The 23,441-nt window shown below is 36.4% G+C and overlaps 1 protein-coding gene across 4 annotated transcripts in view; it reads right to left on the reverse strand.

Annotated features, from left to right (window-relative positions):
• Nucleotides 1–23,441, reverse strand: part of TAFA5 (TAFA chemokine like family member 5) — a 403,321-nt gene that overhangs the window by 54,987 nt on the left and 324,893 nt on the right. For all 4 annotated transcript variants that reach the window (XM_053943951.1, XM_053943953.1, XM_053943950.1 and 1 more), the window contains exon 3: nt 19,516–19,643. In XM_053943951.1, coding sequence (XP_053799926.1) covers nt 19,516–19,643 — 128 coding nt within the window. The remainder of the gene's footprint in view (nt 1–19,515; nt 19,644–23,441) is intronic.

A 23,441-nucleotide genomic window follows, 5' to 3' on the forward strand; every position in this document is an offset into this window, starting at 1 on the left:
CTCCTAACATCTGCAGTGATTTAGAACCCCTCCACATCTTTCACAAAATGAAGAATAAAACAGCCATTTTTTCTTTTTGCTTCATTTGACACAATAAATAAAACAGTGTATTTCACTTATTTTGCATTTAACGAGAATCCAATATGCATAGAACATGAAAAGGGAGAAGATGGAAATATGACGCTGAGCCATTCAAGTCATCTGTTAGCCCAGGACCTAGGACAAGAAATTACCTCCATCAGACAGTCATTCATTGTTCTGGGAGACTCCAAGATGAATAACCTTGACTACAGCATCACCTCCCTTGGCACTTTTCACATTTCTTCATTTCATTTGTCCATATTGAACAATGGAATTTTAAACAAGGAACAATCTATTAAAGCTGGTGAAAGACATACCTGTATGTACACTAACATGCAAAAGGTTCTGAAGCCATTGCTGCTGACCATTCGTGACAAATATTAAGTCCTTGTTTATTTAGATGGTCATTGTTATTTGGCTAACTTTTAACTGGGAAAATGTTTTCTTGATTCTTAACAGGAAAATAAAAATCTGCCAAAAATGAAAATATATTCTGAAGGGTGCCAACTCTTGATGTAAAATGAAATTATATTACAATTATATCCATAGCGTGCTTGCACAAAGATGCAATGAGCATCATCCATTCAGACCTTATGAAAGAAAGCTCAGGTTAATACTCAACTGCCAGATTTTTCCTTCAGTTGAACTGTTTTGCTCAATATCCATTTGTATTAATAAATTAAATACTAGTCCTTAGTCAGCTTAAAAAAACAACTATAGTCTTCCCCTAATGAGAGTGGAGTGTACAACTTACCTAATTGCAACAGATCTGTGATTTGATACTATAGTCTGAACATTTTTAAAACAAAGAGTTCAGATCCATTTCAGATCTGCAGATGTTCATTGAACAAAATATTAAGTCTTTAAAAACAACCCTCCTCTGCAAAGTCCTACAGACTGTTGACAACCTCTTTAATTTGCAGTTCTTCATTTCCACAGAGCCATGTGGCAGCAATCTATCATCCACAAGGTTGTTTGTCTCTTTGCTCTTCTCCTTTGTCCACATCCTTTGCCCCAGGCATTATTCTGCTTCACAAAAATGAACTGCTTGTATTTCAGAAAGCCTGAATGCAAAATGTTATGCATTTGCAATTTTCCAAATCCAATAAAGCTGCTGTGCCAAAAGTAAGCTCTTAGATTCAGGAATCTAAAACCAAATCACTGAAACTTTAAGCTCTTAACCTTGGCAAACTAGTTTTGAAACAAAAAAAGGCCACAGACACCTTGTGCAAAACTACTTTTCCATGGGCCACTGCAGCTGTCAGCATTGCAGGGACAGCTACTGGACTGGGTATTGAGCAGGTTGTTGATCAGATACTGATTTTTCTACTTGTTATGCTGTTTGCCCACCTTTCCCTTTCATTCAACAGAAACCATCTCAGAATGGTCTCTTCCTAGCCATCTCCATGTGTATATTCCACACCCTATCAGGTGTGGGATCCCACATCTTCTCCCACATACTTCCCCAGTGAAGAACTATTACCATATGTTAAGATAACCTACAAAGCTAATATCTAATCATAAGATCAGTCTGAAAAACAAGTATTACCCTTACAGATTTTTTGACTACTTATCCTTTGTAACTCAGGGCTTTTTCTTTTTTAAAATTATATTTCAGATACATCACATACTTTTCCAAGGACAAAAAATGAAATGCATGCCAAAAATAATTTTAATGTGTATGTGTCATTCCTCACAAAAAATAATGGAAGATCTAGTCCTTGGCTCATAAAATTCTTCCTTATTTGCCTTTTTTACCATGCATTACCAATGACATATAAGATACATCCCTGTCTGCTATTTTAACAAGCACTTTTACTAAAATGATTGCAATTAATGATGGGCCATTTATAACAAATTATTTTGAAATTTTTACTTCCAAAAATGTTATCAGCATCACTAACAACAGACCACTCTGCACCATTAGACAAGAGAAAGGTAGCTTCAATAGAGCAAATAAAGTAGCAAAATTAACTTTTTTTAAATGAAAGTAACTATAGCTGCTAGATGTCTCATATTGGTTATATATTTCTTGTGCTTTCTGCATTTTTCATGTTCACCCTAATTTTTAGAGGAAATGGTTCCATAAGATTACAAAAGACAAATCATTCCTCCTAGAAAGATCAAAGTGCTCCTGTGATCAAGTCAAGTAATTCAGCTTGCTCTGACTCTATGGGAGGCAGAGAACTCAAAGAGCAGCAGCCCCTTAGATCACTGGCTCATTGGGTCACTCTCCTCTCTGTATGAAGACCTAATTCAAATGACCCAAGCGACTAGCCACTCACTGTAGATGAAAACTCTCTGATTAACCCTTATCAGTTCTGTGTTATCTTCAAAAGACTCAGAACTGTTCCTGTGATTTCTGATATTTAAGATGCAGTTCATCATTAAGCAGCAATGGGGATCTACAGCATGACCTTAACTGAAGCACCACTGTCTGTCTGGGACAATAACCATCTCACCCAAAAACTGCCAGAGTTGGTAGATGACACTGCAGGGATAACAGTAGAAGCAAGGAAATCTAAGATTTTACAGGAAACTTTCACAGAGATTTTCCCAGAAAAGTTTTAGGAGCGCATTGGCATGTGTAGTTGTATTAATAACTTTTGTATTAATGTATTTAAAAAATTATTACTTTTTTAAATAAGTATTATTAAAAAAGTATTACTTTTTGCCCCTTTCCTTTTTGCCCCCCTAAGTTGACTTCCGACTCTTGTGATCTACACTATGGAGTCCTCTCTAGAGGCCCAGTGCAGGAAAGTACATAATTTTATGGTGGCAATTGTAAGAGATACGGGAAGATTTCTGGTTTTAAGAGGCACGGTTGGACCAAAATATTCTACTGGACCATGTACTATCAACACTATAAAACCAGAAATGCATCTTATTTTACGGGGTTAATAATCTTTAGTGCAGTTATCTTATTCTTTCATCTTTTTATTGTCTCGTAATGGAATACCAATTTTAAAGGATATTGTTCCAGATAGTATCAGAGATTTAAGAAATACAACCGATTAGTTTCTTTCTGCACTTATATTAGGCCCCTTAAGAATAACTCACTTGGAAATAACTTGTGAGAAATAGTATCTCTATCTTATGGGCTTTTACAGAACTCAGCTTTATTTTTATGGATGTTGTTCATTTACTGAAAAGGTTAAAGATCTTTTAAAGTGTTTCATTATTCACAGCAACAGAACTTTACACACATTCTATGAACAAAAAACTTCCCCCATACCATCTGCAATTTAATTGTTTCTGCCATTATATACTAGCAGTGAAAACCCCAGATTTTTCTTACATTATACAATAACTTATAATAGGGTGCAGTATGATGAAATATATATATGTAGTGCTGGTCAACAGAATATTACCAAATCCAGCTCAATAAATTCTGATTTTCTATATTTAGCAAGACTCAGAAAAAAAAAAAAAACCACCACCATCAGCAAATAAGGTAAATGAATGGGGTTTCAGTCTTACTATCATGGAAAAAGAAAACAGGAAAATTTCACCCTGCTGAGGAAAAGTCGTTCAAATCATTTGTGCTTCAATTGCTGGCTTCCCTGAAAGCACAGACCACACATAGGGTCAAGTCTTCTAGGGCTGGATCACACTGCAGGCCAGAGCCAGCTGTGAGAAGTGGAAGCTGACTAATCCTGAGCCTTGCAGGTGCCCTCCTGCACAGAAATACATGGTTAGAGACAAAGGTCTGTACTAGCCTGGAGAAAAGGGGGCTGAGAAAAGACCTTATCTCAGACTTTGCAACTATCTGAAAGGATGGTATCCAGGTGGTGGTTGGTCTCTTTTGACAAGTCATAGGATAAGACAAAATGACCTCAAGTTCCACTGAAGGGGCAGGATGGTAGGGGGGTGTGTGTGTTAGATTGAATGTTAAGTAAAACTTCTCCACCAAAAGGTCTGTCAAGCATTGGAAGAGACTACCCAGGGAAGTGGTGGCATCACCAGCCCCAGAGGCATTTAAAATATGTGTAAATGTGGCACTTAGGGACATGGTTTAGTGGTGAATTTGGCAGTGTTTAGATAATGGACTCAATGATCTCAAAGGTCTGTTCCAGTGAAAACATGTCTATGATTTTATCATTCCTGTCATAATGCTTGTCTACCCCTGCATTTGTAAGTAGGCACAACACTATCACTGAAGAGGAAAGGAGAAAGTTTATTTGGGAACATTCTTCTCTCTGAATATGAATTAGTGGGCTGTTCTTGTACCAATGGACAGAGAAATCAATGCAATTTTATCAATACAGCATGCTGATAATTTAAAACATGAACCAAGAATTCATACTTGATGTTGTAGCGAATACAGTACAGTATGTCTTCAGTCTTGTTGATACTAGCAAAGGTTTCACAACATATACATGATTTGTGAGTAGAGATGTGCCTGATTCAAGGCCTCATTAAAAACAAAACAAAATAAGTAAAAGAAAAAAAAAAAGGAAAAGGAGATCCCAAAAATAGGAGTTGCTGAATTATTTATAGAACTCTTGTGAGATCTGTCATATGTTTCCAGTGTACCATTTTGCTTGCAAAGCTGTAACAACCTCAGATTTTAAAAACATGTGATATGTACAAAATCAATCAATAAAAATCTGTCTGAAAACATCAGCAATAACACACTAACTTTATTACCTAGCACTCCTAACTTGTTTTTTGATCATGAGGTTTACTAGTCTCTTCTCAAACTATTAGCTTTTCAGTCTGTGGGAAATAGAATTAGACTGCTAAAGGGTTGAAATGGACCTTAAGGATCATTTAATCCCAACCACCCCTGCCATGTGGAGGGACCCCTCCCGCTAGACCATGCTGATCAAGGTCTTATCATTCTGGCCTTGAACACTGCCAGGGTTGGGGCATCCACAACCTCCCTGGGCAACCTGTTCCAGGGTCTAACAAACCTCACAGTAAAAAATTTCTTCCTAATATCTAACCTAAATCTCCTCTCATTCAATTTGTACCCACTTACTCTTTTTCCATGTCACTACAGTTCCTGATGTACAGTCCCTTTCCAGTTTCCTGACAAGCCCCTTTCTAATACTGGACAGATCCTATGAAGTCTGTATGTAACCTTCTCCAGCCTCAACAGCCTCAGCTTTCTCAGCCTGTTTTTGTAAGAGAGATGCTCTACTCCTCTTATCAGTTTTGTGCCTCTCCTCTGGACTTGCTACAACAGTCCTTATGTTGGGGACATCAGAGCTGCATGCAGTAATTCAGGTGGGGTCTCACAGGAGCAGAACACAGAGGGACAATCACCCCCTTTGACCTGCTGGCCATGCTTCTTTTGATGCAGACCAGGTTGGCTTTCTGGGCTGCAAGTGCACATTGCTGCCTCATGTTGAGTTTCTCATCAACCAACACCTCCAATTCTTTCTCTGCAGGCCTGCTCCCAATCACTCCTTCACCCAGACTGTGTTTGTGCCTAGGATTGCCATGACCCAGGTCTAGGACCTTGCACTTTGCTTTGCTGACCTTCATGACATTTACACAGGCCCATTTCTCAAGCCTGTCCAGGTCCCTCTGGATGGCATTATCCCCTCCCTCCAGTGTGTTGACTGCCCCACAGAGCTTGGTGTCAGCAGCAAATTTGCTGAGGGTGCGCTTGATCCACACCACCAGCAAAGATGTTGAACAGCATCAGCTGCAGTAGTGACCCCTGAGGGCACCATTCGACACATGGACAATGAGCCCCAGGCCACAACTCTCTGTGTGCAGCCCTCCAGTCAGTTCTTTATCCACTGCATGGTCCATCCATCAAATCCACGTCTCTCCAGTTTGGAGACAAGGATGTCACATGGCACAGTGTCAAAGCCTTTGCATAAGTTCAGGGAGAAGATGTCAGTTGCTCTGCCCCTATCCCCCAGTGCTGTAGCCTTGTCATAGAAGGCACCCAGGTTTGGCAGGCATGATTTCCCCTTTGTAAAGCCATGTTGGCTCTTACCAATCACCTCTTTGTCTTCCATGTGCCTCAACTGTTTCCAGGAGAATCTGCTCCATCATCTTGCCTGGCACAGAGGTGAGACTGACTGCATTGTAGTTCCCCAGGTCTTCTGCTTTTCCCATTTTAAAAATGGGGCTTATACTTCCCTTTTTTGGTCATCATGGACTTCACCTGACTGTCAATTTTTTCAACAATGATGGATAGCTTTGACTGCCAGCCCCCTCAGGACACATGGACAAATATCATCAGGTCCCACGGACTTGTGCACATTCAGATTCTTTAGATGTTATTGAACCTGACCCTCTCCCACAGAGGGCCTTCATTCTCGCAGTCCCTGCATTTGCCTTTTTCAAATTGGGTGGCATGACTGAACATGCTGTTGAAGACTGAGGCATAGAAGTCATTGAGAAACTCAGCACTCTCTTTTTCCGGGGTAGTAAGGTCTCTTTTCCTTCTGGAGAAGGCCCACATTTATCCCTAGTCTTTCTCTTACTTGCAGCAAATCTATAGAAGCCTTTCTGTTATCCTTAATATCCCTGGAAAGCTAATAAGTGTGGCTATGTTGGTTTTTTTTGTGTGTGTGTGTTTTTTTGTTGTTGTTGTTTGTTTGTTTGTTTTTGGGTTTTTTTTGTTTGTTTCATATTTATTTGTTTGTTGGTTGTTTGGAGGTTTTTGGGTTTTTTTTCTTTTTTTTTTTTTTTTTTTTTTTTTTTTGTTTGGTGTTTTTTTCTGTTTTCTTCACATTTTGGTTAAGCTGAATAATACTGTAATGAAGATTTCCTTGAAAAGCCATATAAACCGTGCTGTGCAGATATTTCACTCTTTACAACCTAGCTACAATACTCTTCTAAGCTATGGTGCCAAATTTTTATGCAATGTTCAGCTTCATGGCAGAAGTCTGCATGCATACATACATTTATATGGCAGATGTTTTGTGCATGACATTTTTTGTTTTCCTTTAAAAAATCGTGTTATGTCTATGTAAATTCCCCGTACTTCAATAATTTTGCAAAGAGCTGACAAATACGCTCAGTACTGTATCTTTCAACGGGAATAGTACTCAAATACAGACTGCTTTGTCAACAACATCTGCAACACTTTGGGAGATGCTTCAAAATTTGTCATTTTAAATTTCATTAATTTGAAACATTTAAAATAAAAATGTATTATAAAATCATGCATTTCTGGCTTTCATTACAATTTTTACATTGCAGAGAATGCCATTTTGTCAGTACCCTTTATTTCTTTCAAGTTCACCGTCAAAAAGGCAACTATTCTTTTGTTAGTGTTAGAGTTTTATTTTCATAAGTTGAATTAAAAACAAATAAAAGCTTGGCACAAAACACACCATGAGAGGATGTTTTGACCCAGTTCAATTTTGATGTTCCTAAATGAAAAATAAAATATTATTTCTAGGCGATAGAATGGGAGTTGATTTCTACATTACTAAGTATATATATCCTCTCATATGAGCCTGATGACAGCCCAATGAGAACAGTGTGACTATTTCAGCAGTGCAGGTAGAGATATTTTCACACTTCCTTGAGCAGAACAGCTATATGTATACAGTATGCTACCAAAGAATTCTTGATTTGATTTTAAACATCTGCCAGTGGTCTTATATTTTTTATCATTTATTAAGAAGGACTAAGAGATTACTGATGAAACACAGACATTTGAGAAAGCATACACACTGTAATTACAGGACCTTCTATCTAACATTATTATATAAACACACATTTATTCTTCAAGTCATACCATTGATTTCAGTAGTTAGTTGCATCAAGAATAAGAGGAAAGAGAAAACAGCAGTTCACAAAGGAAAAACAAAGATGAAAGGTATGATATTTAACATAACAAAGCCCACTGAAAATCAGATGATTAAGTGCAAGTATGCACTTAATGAAATGGAGGTAAAAACAGTGTTGCTCTCCATGTCAAATTGTCTTCTGGAATGAGAGTAATAGGATGATTTGATTTAAAAATAAAGACATAAAATGTGACTATAAAAATAAAGCTAGGCATCAAACTTAAGTGTTTGAAAGCTTCCTCCCTCAAACGCATTTTGCACTGCTCGCCCAGCCTCCACTGAACAGGTTTACTGCAGCGTTACATGGGTAAATCTGATCCTCCGGGTTGCTTGCAATAGTCAAGATATCCACAGCCTCTGTTCAGATTCCCTAATGGCTCCAAGCTCTTATTTTCTAGAAATAGCAACTTACTATGAAAAGATTTCTGAAGTCAGTAGAAAATTCTGCATTGATCACTTAGCAAGTAACATGAAAGGAAAAGGCAAGCCACCTAAAAGGTTAAGTGATAAATATCTAAACCTTCTGTGTTCAATTCTTTTAATTTGCATGTCTTTTAGTATTTACGTTTATTAGATCTCTCTGAAGCTAGTATTAAATAAAAAAATGTTCATTCACATTCTAAACTGAGGCCCCTCTACTATTTTCCAGATTTAGGCAGAGAAGAATATGAAGTCTGGCTAAACCACCAGGATCAATCACGGAAGACATGGCAGTACCTCAAGCAATGATGATGACAATAGGACAATCCATCATTTGCATATCAGTCTAGTAGGTAGGCCAATCATTTGGGATGCATCTAGACCTATTTATGGCAAGGGTGATTGAATCTCCCATTCCTGCATTCCAGGAAAATGTCATGATCACCAGACAAATATCTCAAATCAGAATATTTTATCAGCCCCTTTTCAAAAACTAAAGCACTGTGCTGCAAGTCTGAAGTCACATGGAGAATTGAGAATATATTGTTCAAGCTCAATGGTTGACACTCATCAGGGGAAAGAAGAGAGGATAAAGACCTCTCTCCACGAAACATAGATACATTTTTATATTGACATGGGATAAAAAAACAGTTTGAAGGGATTTTATATTCTTCTGGAGATACCTAATCTGACTGCAAAGCCACTTGGGACAGAAATTTCAGTGTCCTCGTGGAGGTCTGGATAGGTACCCACTGTTCTGGCTGGATAGTAAAGTTGGCCACATTTGCTCATGTCCTTGTGAAAAATACAGTAATTGGCTTGTACTTGATCTTTCCCATGCTACCTCTACTATTATAAGAAATAAGTATCAGTCTTTCCACAAAATGTCTTTCTTTTGTGGCTAGAACAATGCTAAGAATTGTTCTGTGAGGGAAAATTCTCAGGACTTCATGGAGAAAAAGGAAAAGCAGTAAAAGCAGTAGGAACAAAAATGAAAAGAATAAAAGAGAAAAAAAAAAACACAAAGAAAAAAGTAAATGTATTAGGAAATAGAGATGCTACCTTTAAAAGCCCTGGTCCAGAAAAGTATAGCATCCTCCACAGATTAGGACATGAACTTTAAAACATCTTATCCCCTTCATGTAGGGGTACACTGGTGTATTTCACATGAGCAATGAATTTAATGCACTTTGTCTTTACTTCAGAGGCAACTTTGGAACTCTTCGGTAAGGGCAAATGGAGAAGAATAGTAGCATTGGCTGAAAAAAGTTAACTAGGTATCCATCAGCAATTGCTGATGGCCCAAAGGCATTGGAAATGTGTAATAAAGACAGACAGACTCCATAGATTTTGGCCTAGAATAATTTAATCTGCAATATTGTGGTCAGAAGCTGATGTGGCTGAAAAATAAAGTGATGGCAAAAAGTGATGCCTATTTTGGCATCCCAGACACTTCCCAGACACTTCCATAATCACTTAGTGCCTGACCAAAACAGAGGTCAGACATATACAGACAGAGTGAGGTGGGAGAATAGGAATGGGACAGTCTGGCTTTAGGCTGGTTTAGAGTACCAAAAAGCTTCACTGTCAATTGAAAGAAAAGATTTTATTGTATATGTGGCTGATTGATTTTACTGTCCCACCCTTGCCTAGCTTTATTTAGATCAAGGATCAGCCAGTTCTGTTCACTTCCAACCTCTTGTCTCATTCATGTAATGAGTTTGCTAAGATCTAATGAAAAACAGGAATAGCCCGAGCTTTGTGCTGTCACTTTCCTATGACAATGTAAACTGAATTGTCATTCTGCATACCTCTGCACGCTCATATGCAAGTGGCCAGGAGGAGTAGCTGAAAACAAAACCTCATGGGCAGGAACTAACTAGAACAAAAAACTGGCAACTTTATCCTTAAGGTCTGCCCCCAAGGCAAAGAAACTTATGTGCAGACATAATGTTACTGAGTATTTCTATTCCAAATGGTTAATGAAAACATACCAGGGGAATACTGAAAACCAGAAAGGTGTCTGCCTTTCACAGATTTTCAATAACGCTTAACAGCTTAATACCATTTATGCTTTTGAAACCATTCTTAATAAAATACTGTTAGACTTTTCACAAGTCTGTCACTTCCTGGGCCACCTCGACCTAGATCAATACACTCCTGTTAAGTGTTATTATGCACTGTTCACAGGTCCTTCACCAGTATCTTGTTGAAATGACAGTTTCCAATATGACAGGCCTTTCTGAATTAATTTTCAAGTATGCTTTTAAGAAATAATGTGTCAAATGTTATTATAAAAATCCCTGAGCTAAAACAGCTTTTTCATTTTCTTTATTCACTGCTTGGATTTTTTTTTTTTCAATCCAAGAATTCTAGCTTGCTTTGCATGATTTAAGAGAAATCTTTGTGGCTATTCTTAAAAATGGAGATGCTCCAAAATGGATATACAGTTGGATATACAGTGCAACAACTTCAGCTTCTAACTCTTGTGTTGTGAACACAAGTGCAAAATGGGTGTGTAAGAATTTTAGCATCTTAAATTCTTAGTGTTGATATGACATACCAGTTTCCAGCCTTCATAAGTTTACATTACATGCCCACAAAAAAATTGTTTTAAACTATATACCAAGTTCTGCATTAGTCTTTCCAGCTTTCTTCCTTGTTTGCATTATCAGATCTATTTTTCTTCCACACACACAGTGTATCCTCTAGTCCCCTCAGTTCAACCATAAGGCACTCAGCATCTATTGAATCCCTTCTTACACTGTATTGTGCTACTTTGTGCAAGAAATTGCACAAGTAATCTCCAGGTTTGTTTTCTCAGACAGTCTCTCTTTGCAGTCACTTATTAAATGAAAATTGATTTTTCCCATATTCAAACAAGAAATCAGTACCTTCAGACAATATCAATCTATCATGAAGGAGCAGACAGCACTGTCTCAAATTATCTGATCTAGCAGATGAGGAATGAGATTTAGTTGCTTAACACAGACAATAAGTGAACCAGCACCTTCTGTCTGACTTCCAGCTGTCACCCCACAAGGACACTGGTCTGTAGGTTCTATGTTACAGATGCTCACTCTGTGCAAGGTGCCATCAATACCCTTAAGTACCTGAATGCACTAAAATGATAAGTTGAGGAAACTAAACCACATTTATAATGTCTGTTTTGCCAAGAATTGTCAAAACACAAAAAGCCCAAATATTGCTATTACTAATAGGAAATTGGCTTATCTGATGCTTTTAGTCCATCTCAGTACTAATTCTTAACATGCTTATTTCTTAGACCAGTTACCATGCTATTTCAATATTTGGAAAGGTCTGTTTAAATGCAAATGATGACCAGGGTGTTAAACAATAATAAAAAAAATCTAGTATCAGGATCGTCATATACACTCTTTGATGGGCCTGCAAATTTTCCAGGCAGACACTTGAACTATCAATACTTGAAAATTCACTAGGTGTGAATTTTCTGTGCCCTGAGCCTTGCATTTTTAAATTTAGGCTATTTTTTGGTTTTGGGAAGATTAAAGAGAATCCTAACCCCATATAAAAACATAATTTTTACTGATGACCTGGAAAATTATTCAATTTAGAAAGAATTTCCTGAATGAAAGTATTTTCTGTTTATCAGACCAATTTAACAATTTAGACATTCTTTAAAATGCAGCTTTTAAAGCCTTTGAATACTTGAATATTCTTAGACATTCACAATTTATTGTATGCATTCATACTATCATATAGGAGTCAATGAACTTGCCAGATGTGATTTTATTTACATTTCAGACTTCTGGTTTCAAAGTATAGGGAAAAAAAAAGAAAAGGTTTTGCTTAGTGTTTTTACTGAAAACATAATTTATTCCTCAAACCCATTAAATAGATGATTGAAAATTATTATTATTGCCTTGGGTAGAAACAGCTTTTGTCTACTTACTGAAACTGACAGTTCAGACCTCAAACAGATCAAAATGTAGCACATTTTACAGTGCAGTAACTGTTTTCAAATATAGATTAATCTATATAACAAAGAAAAGCCAAAGTTCATAATCATTAATCAGAAACTAGATTTACCTCACTGAATCTAAAGCTGGCCTGTCTCTAAGTTAGCATAGTAAAATTGGACTGAATGCTGGAACACCCAATATGAATATGAGTTAAGTAATAGGAAGCCTGAAAGAAAATATATGTCTAGAATTCTTATCTATCTAAAAATTCTGTTTATTTATTTGCACAGTAATTGCAATATCTTTGAAACAGCCCATGCAGAAGTGAGCATTCATATTTTCTGTAACTTTAAAAGGACAACAGAAATTAGTGTATTATAATTCATTATAATCTGAAAATACATATTCTAAAAGTGAAGAACAAAACTTGAGTTTACCTAATTTCTTCCAAGGATTTATTTGAGATGTTAACAAATTATGATTTCACTTTGCATGCCATTTTACTACAAGATATTTTTGGTGTAAATTTTGATATCTTTTCAAGCAGTGTGGACCAGTGAATATCAATAGAACCAGTATTCAGCATTCATGACAGAGGAAGGTGGCTAATCTCTTTAAGGTAGTTCTTTAAGTATCTGACAGCTCCTTTCAATCTAAAGTCTACAAAAACCACAAAAATCTTTGCTAGCATTTTGGCTTAGGACTTGAAGATTACTTATTTGACGTGAAGAAGTGCATTTTGATAAGGATAACGGAAAATAAAATGTGCAGGTTTCAACACATTGGTATGACAAAGAAGTGCACAGCTTTGAAAAGATTGTACTAGCTGAAGCATTACTAACATGCAAGAAAACCTATATATTTTGAAAGAATAGTACGGCCCCTTCATGAGATGCTTTACCTTCATGAGGATTTTTTTTCTATTTAGATTTCTCTGTGCATGTAGTCCTTAAGACAGGGGTCCACAAAGGCCATCCTACCACTCTGTAAATTGTCTAAAGGGACTATTCTTTTCTAACACAAGAATTAGAAACATGATATTTAACTTTTCTGTAAATTATGATATCTAACTCCCATACTGCTTTTCTTGGAAATTAGCAGAAGATAATCTATTTCCAACACTGTCAATGATGACAATTTGCAGATTAGGATACCTTTTGTAAACAATGAGAGTAACGGAAACTGCTCAAAGCATTAAAATATTTTGTAAGCCATTGAAATAAATAGGTTGAATCTAGGCCTTGTAGCACACATCCATAGAGTGGCCATTGAAGCCCATGGTTATAACATGTAAAGAACTGGTATTTTCTCTCATAATTTATGTTAGTACTACTGAGAAGAACATCAAATTAATACAAAACTATTAAAAGGCTCAGTTAAAGCACTGTACAATGACTAGGACTGATTGTATAGATATGCTGTTACTTTAGAATGAGATGCTAATTAAAAGTAACCTAGTTCTGCCAGTTCATATAAATGCAGATATCATGACTTTTTGATCTCAACAAGATCTGCCAAAGTTATTCTGCAGAAAGTATCCTTTCTCAGTTTAGTGTGTATATATGAAAAGTAGAACACATCAATGTTTTAACATATGAAAGTTATTTCAGGCTAACTTCCAGTTATGTGGTATGGTCTTGGAAAATCTTAATCAAATATCAATTTCAGAAGCATACTACTGAGACCTGAGTTAGTTTTAAAGGACTTTGTGATGCATAATGCTTGGTGAAGCAATGGTCTCAGAGCTCACAAAACTGGCTGTCAGAAGGACTTAAGAATGTAAATGATTCTTTGTGGAAATAAAGATAGAGGTTTTCTTAAACCAGATTTCTCGACAACCAACTAGAAATTAAGAGTGAGTATATCTGAGCTTGACCCAAAAGACTTAATGATCTATTTCACCACAGAAGCGTATTTGTGAGAGACCTTTCTTCTGCTGTTAAGATTTCTCACAAGACAGTGGCAGGCATGCCATCATGAAGAGGGACACACAGAAAAAGAAAAGACAGAGAAGACATAGGGATTCAAATTGTGTAAACTCATGTGCTTCGAAGAAAAGATAGTCCCATAGGTTAAATACAGCCAAAGATCCTGATTCTTCAACAGTTGACTATAAACAATGAAAAATTCGGGATCCTAATTTCCTTCTTGTTTCTAAAAGCTAATACTTGGATTGGAGTGAAGGGATAAACCAGCTTGATGAAAAGTGTCCTCTGTAATTTTGGTCCACACATAGTGTTCCTGTTACAATTCGAACTGTGAAGGAGCTTAGCAGATGAATTGCTGACAGATCTATAGAGTGGAAGCACATGGCTATGATGTGTAAAGAATTGGTATTATTGTATCTGTTTCATAAGTTGACCACTTCTAACAAAGGGGAAGGGTGAAAATTAATTTGGCATGGCATGCATGCAACATTTCACTTCTCTAATCTGGTGCTGCCTGAAAGCTTGTTTTGGTAGGTATTGTATCCTGGAATGACACAGAACTAGAACTGGCAGAATGTCAAAATACTTCCAAAACCAGCTTAACCAAATGAAATCAGCTGAGCTGTGGAGATGTGAAATGCACATTTAGAAAGAGTCAGAGCTGGAATGTAGGTGAGGCTAAATACAGGAATACCAGTGTTATGTGAATACCTAACATCAGGAATATTACCAATAAGGACATTATACATAACAATATTTTTATTTCTAAGTTAATTTGAATTGATAAACCTCGTAAAATGTTAAGTTAGGACTCCCAAATTCACTGACCTATGGAGCTAAGAACTGTTAATCTTACTTCTATGGCTGGGGAAACTGAGGCAGAGAGGTTCAGTGACTTACCCAAGGCCACAGAGGGAGTCACTGTCAGAGCCAGGATTAGAGCTCAGGAGTTTCTGGCTCCCAGTTCCCAAGCTCAGACCACTAGACCATGGCCTCAGGATATTTCCAGCTCATCTTCAGTCTAAAAAAAAGTAAATTCTCAAGTATGTTACAAATATGTAACATATATATATATTTTTTTTTTTTTTTCTTTTTACCTGAATGTAATGGTATGAGTGAAAACACATTGTCCATAAGTCAGTGCTGAAAATCATACCAGTATATTTTATCTGAGTTATCTAAATCATACATATATGTATGATAAAGCTCTGCTGAAAAAAATTATGATTTAAATTACAGCCAATACAAATATGTATTGTATTTTTCAGGGTAAGGAACAAATTGCCTTTCCAACCCAGCCAGCATGTCATTTATATTAATGATGAGGCATTTCTATTAATGATAAGTTGCTCTGTGTGTATGTAAACTCTATTAAGAGAGTCAGGTCCCTTGGTGGAGCTAGATCCTTAGTAAATTTTGCTAGCTAAGCACTGAGTTCCATGTCAGAGTAATTACACCTTTTATCCACTGTGAGCTCCTCTCTTAGCTTCTCCATATTCCTTAATTTCCCACTTCAGCTAATTTAGCAGTAAAATCGCAAAGGTTTAAAAGGTTAGCTACTGAGGAACTGGCGCATGAATGTTCTGTTAAGCTCCGTGCATTGAAATCACATTATGTAGAAGAAGGAATTAATTAAGTAACAATTAGGTAGTGATGGATCATTGACAACATATCTACACTTGGGTGCTAAAAATTAATCTCCCCTGTAAAAACAATACATTATGCATCTTCTCATCTATACACGAGCAAGTTTTACACTTGAAATATAAAATGGATAGGCCCTTCAGCAACTTATTTTCGAAAAAGAGGCATATCTTCTGGCACAATTGAAACTATAAAATATTTTTAAAAATCATATAGCTTAATTTTAATAATTAATTGAAAAAGTAATGAGGACAGCAAAAGGAGAAGAAATTTTTAAAGGCAGGAAATTCTAAAGTGAGTGTAAGGACATTTGTTATATGAAAGTACTTAGTATGTTAAAATTGCTAACAATTGTGTAGTGTTCTCTTGTTATCTTCTTTTTCAAGTTGCCATGTTGTTTCCTCATATTGACAGTCAGCCTCTTAATACACAGATTGGCAGTTAGCCCAGTCAGTCCTCAATTCTAAAAGCCTCTTAGCCGATGAAAAATCTTTGGTTCATTCACACCTTGTAGAAAGAACAACAGGGCAGAAGTGACATCCAGATCCATTTAGAGTATACTTTGAGTCTGATTTTCCTTTGCCTTGCACCTTGTGTAGTCATTTATAGCTTTGCAAAGTGAGCACAAAATGGATATAAAACACTGCTACTCATGTGAGGAGAGAATTCTGATTTGGTTGCATTATTTCCAGAGGTGATCACAACAAGTGCCAGCCAGTTGAAAAATCTGGCTCTGCATAGAATGTGTAAACAATTTTGACACAAAATATAAAGTAAAAAGCAGCAGCCCTTTCCAAACATTTTACAGAAATTGCATTTTTGTTTTGCAGCAATGAATATGTTCACTTGCTGTTTGCTTGAAATTTTCATAGAAATAATACTAAATGCTTAACTCATCTACAGAAAACAATTCCTATTTTCCCTTTCTTTTAAAGAACCATATTTAATTATGAGTCCTAAAGTATATTCTCACTTAAAAGGGAGCTCATATCATCTATAAGATCTCTACAAGTTCTAACTTCCCACATGCTGCTTCTAAAACCAGTACTTAAAAAGTTGCATTTCTACAACACCTGCTGGAATCAATGTGAAAAGCTGGTATTATCACAACAGCTGGTCTCAGTCCATCAGAGTTCAACACTGTTCTGACTTTAGTATGGGTGACAAATTATTGTCAGCATTTATCAGTGATATCTCTGCTATACAATCTACTATCAGTATGATAACTCAAGATACTGCCAAAAATATCTTTAAGATGCAAGCTATATCAGCAGGAAAGGGCTGCTGATATTAGATTAATGAATGTGTTTTAACAAAATTGACAGTTAAAAAAATGAAGGACCTAATCTGGCTGTTGCTGGAGATGTGGTCAAAAATTATTTCTACTTCAGAACAGGATACAGTAACTAATTCAGTATGTCTTGACATTTTTTCCCATACTATCTTGTGGTCATTTTTCTGGCCCTTCCCAGCCAGAAGTCTTTCCTAGTACACTTAAATACCATGATGGCATGATAGTGCATGGCAACTCGTGTGTTGATTAGGAGCAGAAACAGCAGTTACTGCATTAGCAGCTATTGGTCTGAGAATATTGCTACAGTAAATAATGCCTCTTAGTGTTTCTGTTGGATTTTTATTCTTTTAATCACAGTCATGAATTCCATGGAGTCATCTTATGACAGTTTCCAAATTTACTACCATGGGCCAAAGCCTACTTTTCAACCAAGTAGCTAAAGAACATTTTTTTTTAATTCTTAATATGTTACTAATACTGTATTATAGGTTAGAATTTATTGCAGGGTTTTGAATTTGTTTTTCTTCCTGTCTTTTTTTTCCTCTCCCCCTTCTGCATTCAGAGCTTCTGTAAGCATTCTGAATTGCTAGTCTGGCTTGACTGGAAAGTACTGTGTGTTTGTTGTGTGTCTGCATGTGTGATACCAACTGTTGAAGACTGCTTGATGTTAGATGAGGGCTTATGCTCAGAGCTGTTCTACAGTTGCCTCTCTGGCAAAATCTTCTCTTACCGATGACAATGATGTATCTGTGTGGGGAGAGTCTGTTTTACAATATTACACTTGCCGTGGTCTTAATTTTACTGATGGGGCATGATTATGATTTCATTTATATTAATCAAATTCATGAGTCATTCCATTCATGTCAATAGCATTAAAGAGCTATAGAGACAAGTAAGAGTTCAAAATCAGGCTTCTGGTGTTTAATCTAAAAGCGTATCTGAATCACTTCATTAAAGACAGAAACTGAAGGATAGATCCTCTGCTTACTTTGCATTACTCAGTCATGCCATTAGCATTAAACATCAAATAAAGAGCTAAAATGACAGCTGGCAATGTGTCACAGTACATGGGTTTTCCGTTTACCTCAGATACAGAAAATACCCCTGAATTAATAAGATTCAAGACTATATTTCAAGTATGAAAAACTTATGGTATTAGATCTCCGTGCCCTTGAATGTTGGCATAAATGTTTAAAAAACCTTTTCCTTCTCTTGTTTTTTTTTGGGTTTTTTTTATGTCAATCTTACATAACTTGAATGTAAAAGATTTACATAGCTTGAATGCAAAAGATGTAAAGGCAAACTATATTTAAGTAAGACCTCAGAGATGAGTTAAGTTTTATAGCCCTGTCCATAAAGAATATTATATCTGGTAAATACAGAAGCATAAAAATAGTGTTCACAAGACATAAAATTTGTTTTGGAGGTATCTTATAAAGCATTATCAAATCTCCTTTAAAAAAAAAAATGAAATAATGTTAATTTTCTAAATACAGGCATTCTAAAACAATAAAATTTTTATACTGCTGTTTGTCTCCTGCTCAGACAGAGAAATTGTGCAGGGGATGATGGGCATTAATTTAGTCCTCACTGATAAGTACTTTTAAGACTAAATATTCTTGAAATTGCACTTATTTAAATTACACTCAAGTTCCCTGTAAATCTAAAAAAAGACTATAAGGAGGGAAAATAATTTCAAGAGGCCTAGCAAGTTAGCAGAAAATTGCTCTATTATATCTCTTCAGATTTTTTCCATTTATTAAGTCAAAGAGTTACTGGCATTTGAGAACATTTTCTAGAAATCTGTTTGATACATTATAGGCCCTAGAAATTATTACAGTCATATATGCTTTCATCTTCACCACAAGCATATGCCCCGAGATACCTAATCAGAGAACGGAAGGATTTATCAACAAACCAGGGCCAAAGCAAGCTGGGAAAAGGGATCTTTTGCTATATTTTCTGCAGATTTCACTGAAAACCAAAGATCTATCTGAGCAACTTGTTGTTCAAGTATAGCCAGAATAGCAAAAAATATTTTCTTTGGAACTCCCAGAGAAAGCTTTCTTTTCACCCTCTTAGACCACACATTGATTTTTACACCCTACACTAACGCAGCATAAGTTTGTATATGTTGAAACAATAAGATACTGTCTTCAGGCTGGATACAAATCTTAGTTAAGCCACTGGTGTCTTAGGAGAAAACCTTGATATAATGTCTACTCTTAGTAACCATGGGAAATATACATTTTCCTTTATTATCTTTTCCAGTGTTGTACTTTGTGATAATATTGCTGTATATTTCAGCATGCACACTTGGGCACACAGATTAATTATGAGGCAATAAACTTTACATAAAAATGCTGAAAAATTTCACTTGTTTTTCAACAAACCAAAGTGAATAAGAAATTGAAGTATAGAACAGAGAAGTCACCTACCGTGGTTGTCTTTATCCGTCCTCCTGGTTGTGTACAGGTCCAGCCTGATTTATTGATTAGCAAATCACAGCCTTCTCCTTCTAAACATGGAAGCATTTCACACCACTGTTTTGTTTTGATAATTCGTGCTATGAAACAGAAAAGGAAGAAGAAAAAACAAAACCAAAAACAATTGGCAGGAGAATTCACATATTACTTCTCTCTAAACACTTTCTCATTTGAGTTGTCTATTTTCATTATCCAATAATTCAGTAATAGTTCATGATGTAGAGAGTCCTAGGCAGTTTACAAAATTATTTACAACACCTACTGTGCAAACAAATTTAATTTCAAACTTAAAAACCAAAAAAAAAGAAAAAAAGACAGCTTTATTATAAATCAAAAGAATGTAGAAAATAGCTCTTTTTCTAATTTCATGCTCCTCCCAATGCCAATGAAGGAAACATTGTTGGTGAGGACTAATAATTGGAAACTTACTATCCCAGCTAATAATTTTGGTGTCCCACAACTGTGATCCATTGTGTTAGATTCTCTACAAACCCTAGGAAACTGTCCTTATCCTGAAGTGCTTGCACTGTAAATAGATATGAGGCATGCAGGGGAAAGAGAAAAGCCATAATAAACAGAGGGGTCAGTTTAATGACAGCAATTGAGAAACCCTCTGATACTTGCAAAGGTAGGGGTATAGTCAAGGGCAGAAACTAGGAACATAGGAAGCACGGGTATTGAATGAAGCAAAGGTTGAGAAACAGGAAGGAGACAATAAGCTGAGGGAAAAGACAGGACCAAACAGCCTATTACTACAAGGGAAAAGAAGTCTAGTTAGGAAGGTTTCTAACAGAAAGCTGGTGTGATACGTATTTCGTGTTTACTCTTAATGCTTGTGTCTCTGGCAAGCCAGTTCTGCAAAATTTCCACAAGGTCATACACAGCATGTAGTCTTGGAACAGCAGAGCCCTGACTGCAATAAAGTAAAAGCAAAGGAGTTGTAAGGGGAATCTTTTCCTCAAGGTATGGAGAGAAAGGGTTTTAATACCTGTAGACCTCTTTCTGGACTATAATACTATTTCTTTTGAGTTCACCTTTGTAGTATCTAGGTTCCTTCTCATAGAATAGAAAACAGTATTACTGATATCTGGTATTCTGTTATTCTTTCACTCTTCACTGAAGACAATATTGTACAGTGGAGTGTTTAGGATACTTTTCATAAAATACATATACAGACAGACACAGTGTAAGTGAAATATATTCATGCTAAACGAGGTAAGGTCTCCCAAATTAACTTTTGCTCAAACTGTAAGGCTTGCAGTCTGCAGAAAATGGTCCTCAGTTCCTCCAGGGATCATCTCACCATTTCTTGGCTGCATTATAGGAAAGCTTCAGCACTTCAGTTTATACATAAGTGTCCTAGGATTCAAGGCCAGAACTTGTCCCACATAGAGGGACACAGATCATGCTTTCCTCTATGTTGATGTGTGACACCAACACACATAACACACCTTCAATAATCATAAATAAGCCCAGCAAAAAGAGAACTACAGGAGAAGTACTTAGTAAAATAAGAGTACAAGAAGTTTATGCTGTACCAAATTAGTTTGGGGTCCAAGGACACTGAAAGTAGGCATTTATCCCAGTGAAAGCTGCAGCTTTATGCTCATGTGAACGTGTGATTCAACTTGACGTCTTCTGTCTGGAACTACTTAAGAATACAATTCCCAATGCCACTGGATCATGGCAAGAAATAGAAGTGCAATTTAAAGTATTTTAATAAAACCTCTTCCAATATTTTGACACAAAACAACTTGTGTCCTCAGCTCTGGTATAATTGTTGGTAAGCTCTAGTAATATAACAAAACCTGATTTCTTTCAGTGGAAGCTCAATCTGGAATTCTTATTAATATTTTAATTATAAAACCTCTTTAGCACCTAAATGTCTACATAGGAATTTGCACTGTTCTTTAGGGAATATATAAATCAATGGTGAAATGATTCATAACTAAATTTTTTTTGAAGCAACTCTGCTAGGGTTTTTAGCACATAATACACAGAAATGTGGCTTCTACTTGGGTACCCGAGATACTGCTGTATTGATAACTGGATCATATGTGTTTTTGAGACTAACCTCTCCTTTGTAACAGATAACAGCCTCAACCTTTCAGTGAAGGTCTGCATCCAGTTACAGGTTTAGCAGAAAAAGCTCAGTAAAATGCTAACACCAAATCTGACCTACTTGCATGCATATCTTTCTTAATTCACATATCAAAATGGCTATTTCTATAAATGTTTCAACAATATGAGGAATCACCGAAAGACTGAATAGTAAGCTAAACTCAGAAATATCCACTAGATTGCCTTTACTATCTCAGCCTTTACTACTGCCTTTACTATTGCCTTCACTATTGCCTTTACTATCTCACGAAAACCTCACTAGGAGTATTTCCTGGAAACATGACTCAAAGTAATATTATTTTTAAAAAGTATTGCTGAATTACTCTTAGTGTTTGCTTGATTGTTATGGGTATTATCACAAATCCTTGGGGTCGTTGCTCTGGGTATTGGCTATATCCACACAAATTTAAAACACACCAAGGGTATTGACAAAACATAAATTCTAAAACTTTTCTGTGCTGTGTATAGACCAGCTCACACATTTAAGCTTGAGAATCAGAACTTCTTTTGTAGGGAAAAGCTAGCTAGTTCACCTGATTTAAAGCTAATCAGTATCAAAACTGTGTCTCCTTAGCCCCCACGCCCTCTTCCAATCCTGCTTCCTGCCAAGATCTCTTCCCCATTACTGGTTTTACATCCCTTTAATTCTGCTTCTCCACCCACTCATTGCTTTGCTTCAGGAGCCTCACCAACACACAGGCCCTCACACACAGTGCCACGAGGGAGGCCTGTTCTTGTCCGCAGGACTACATCTATTTTTGCATTTTCACTTTTCAGTTTGCACATTATATCACAGTGTGAGAGTGAAGCTCTATGTGTAATATAGGAAGGGAGCAAAATGTACAACAATTTTTATCAGCATAATATCAAAGAATTTTCATCAGTAATTGAAACTGAGTTATACTAGTCAAAGCAAAGGAATATAGTGTATTTCCTGAGGCAGTGTAGTTGCCTTTTTTCTGTGTATATTCACCAGGGGTGTAATTCAGCCCTCTGCAGACAAAAGAGCAAAAAGCCTATCAGCTTCTTCAAATCCACTCTGAGCTCCATTATAAAGAATTAAATGATACACAGGCTTTGTGCAGAGCTTCTGCAAAGAACTGAATTTCAGCTTTAGAATCTGTGCTGACACTACCTTGCATCTCCTAAGAAAGGCTGTGCCTCTTCACACAAACTGGAGTTAATAGGAACTGACGTTGCTCAGCACATGGTAGAATTGCTTTCCCGGGTAGTGCCATTTGAACTGGAGAAAAATGGACTCTATCCAAGGGGTTTTCAGACAAATAGTTTCAAGGCATTGGATGCAAGCAGATGTTGTATCAACATCATGACAAAATACCCACCAATGTGATCTTAACTGTTTTGTAAGACAGAGAAACTTGCAATCAGTTTCCAGTTATTTGTAGAAAAAGTCTCCATTCATGATCAGTATAGTCTAATTTGAGACTGCTCAACTGAGTAGTGTTTCAGAACACCACAGATTGTTTTTTGCTAAATACTGCAACTAGATAAGCTTTGTCAATAAGCCTCTCACCTGGTTTAATATTATATTACTATTATACTATTAGTATAATATATTTCCAATGGAAATATTATATAATTTTAATATATATATATATTTCCTATGGAAAATAATGGTTTATTTTCTGTATACTCCCAGATTCAACCCACACTCAGGGAATTATCAATCTCTGCATCTCTAGTCAATCTTTTAACTGAAAATCATCAACTCTTTGTGATAGCAAAAAACTAAGATA

The sequence above is a fragment of the Vidua chalybeata genome, chromosome 5 (assembly GCF_026979565.1).
Source record: "Vidua chalybeata isolate OUT-0048 chromosome 5, bVidCha1 merged haplotype, whole genome shotgun sequence".
NCBI lineage: Eukaryota > Metazoa > Chordata > Aves > Passeriformes > Viduidae > Vidua > Vidua chalybeata.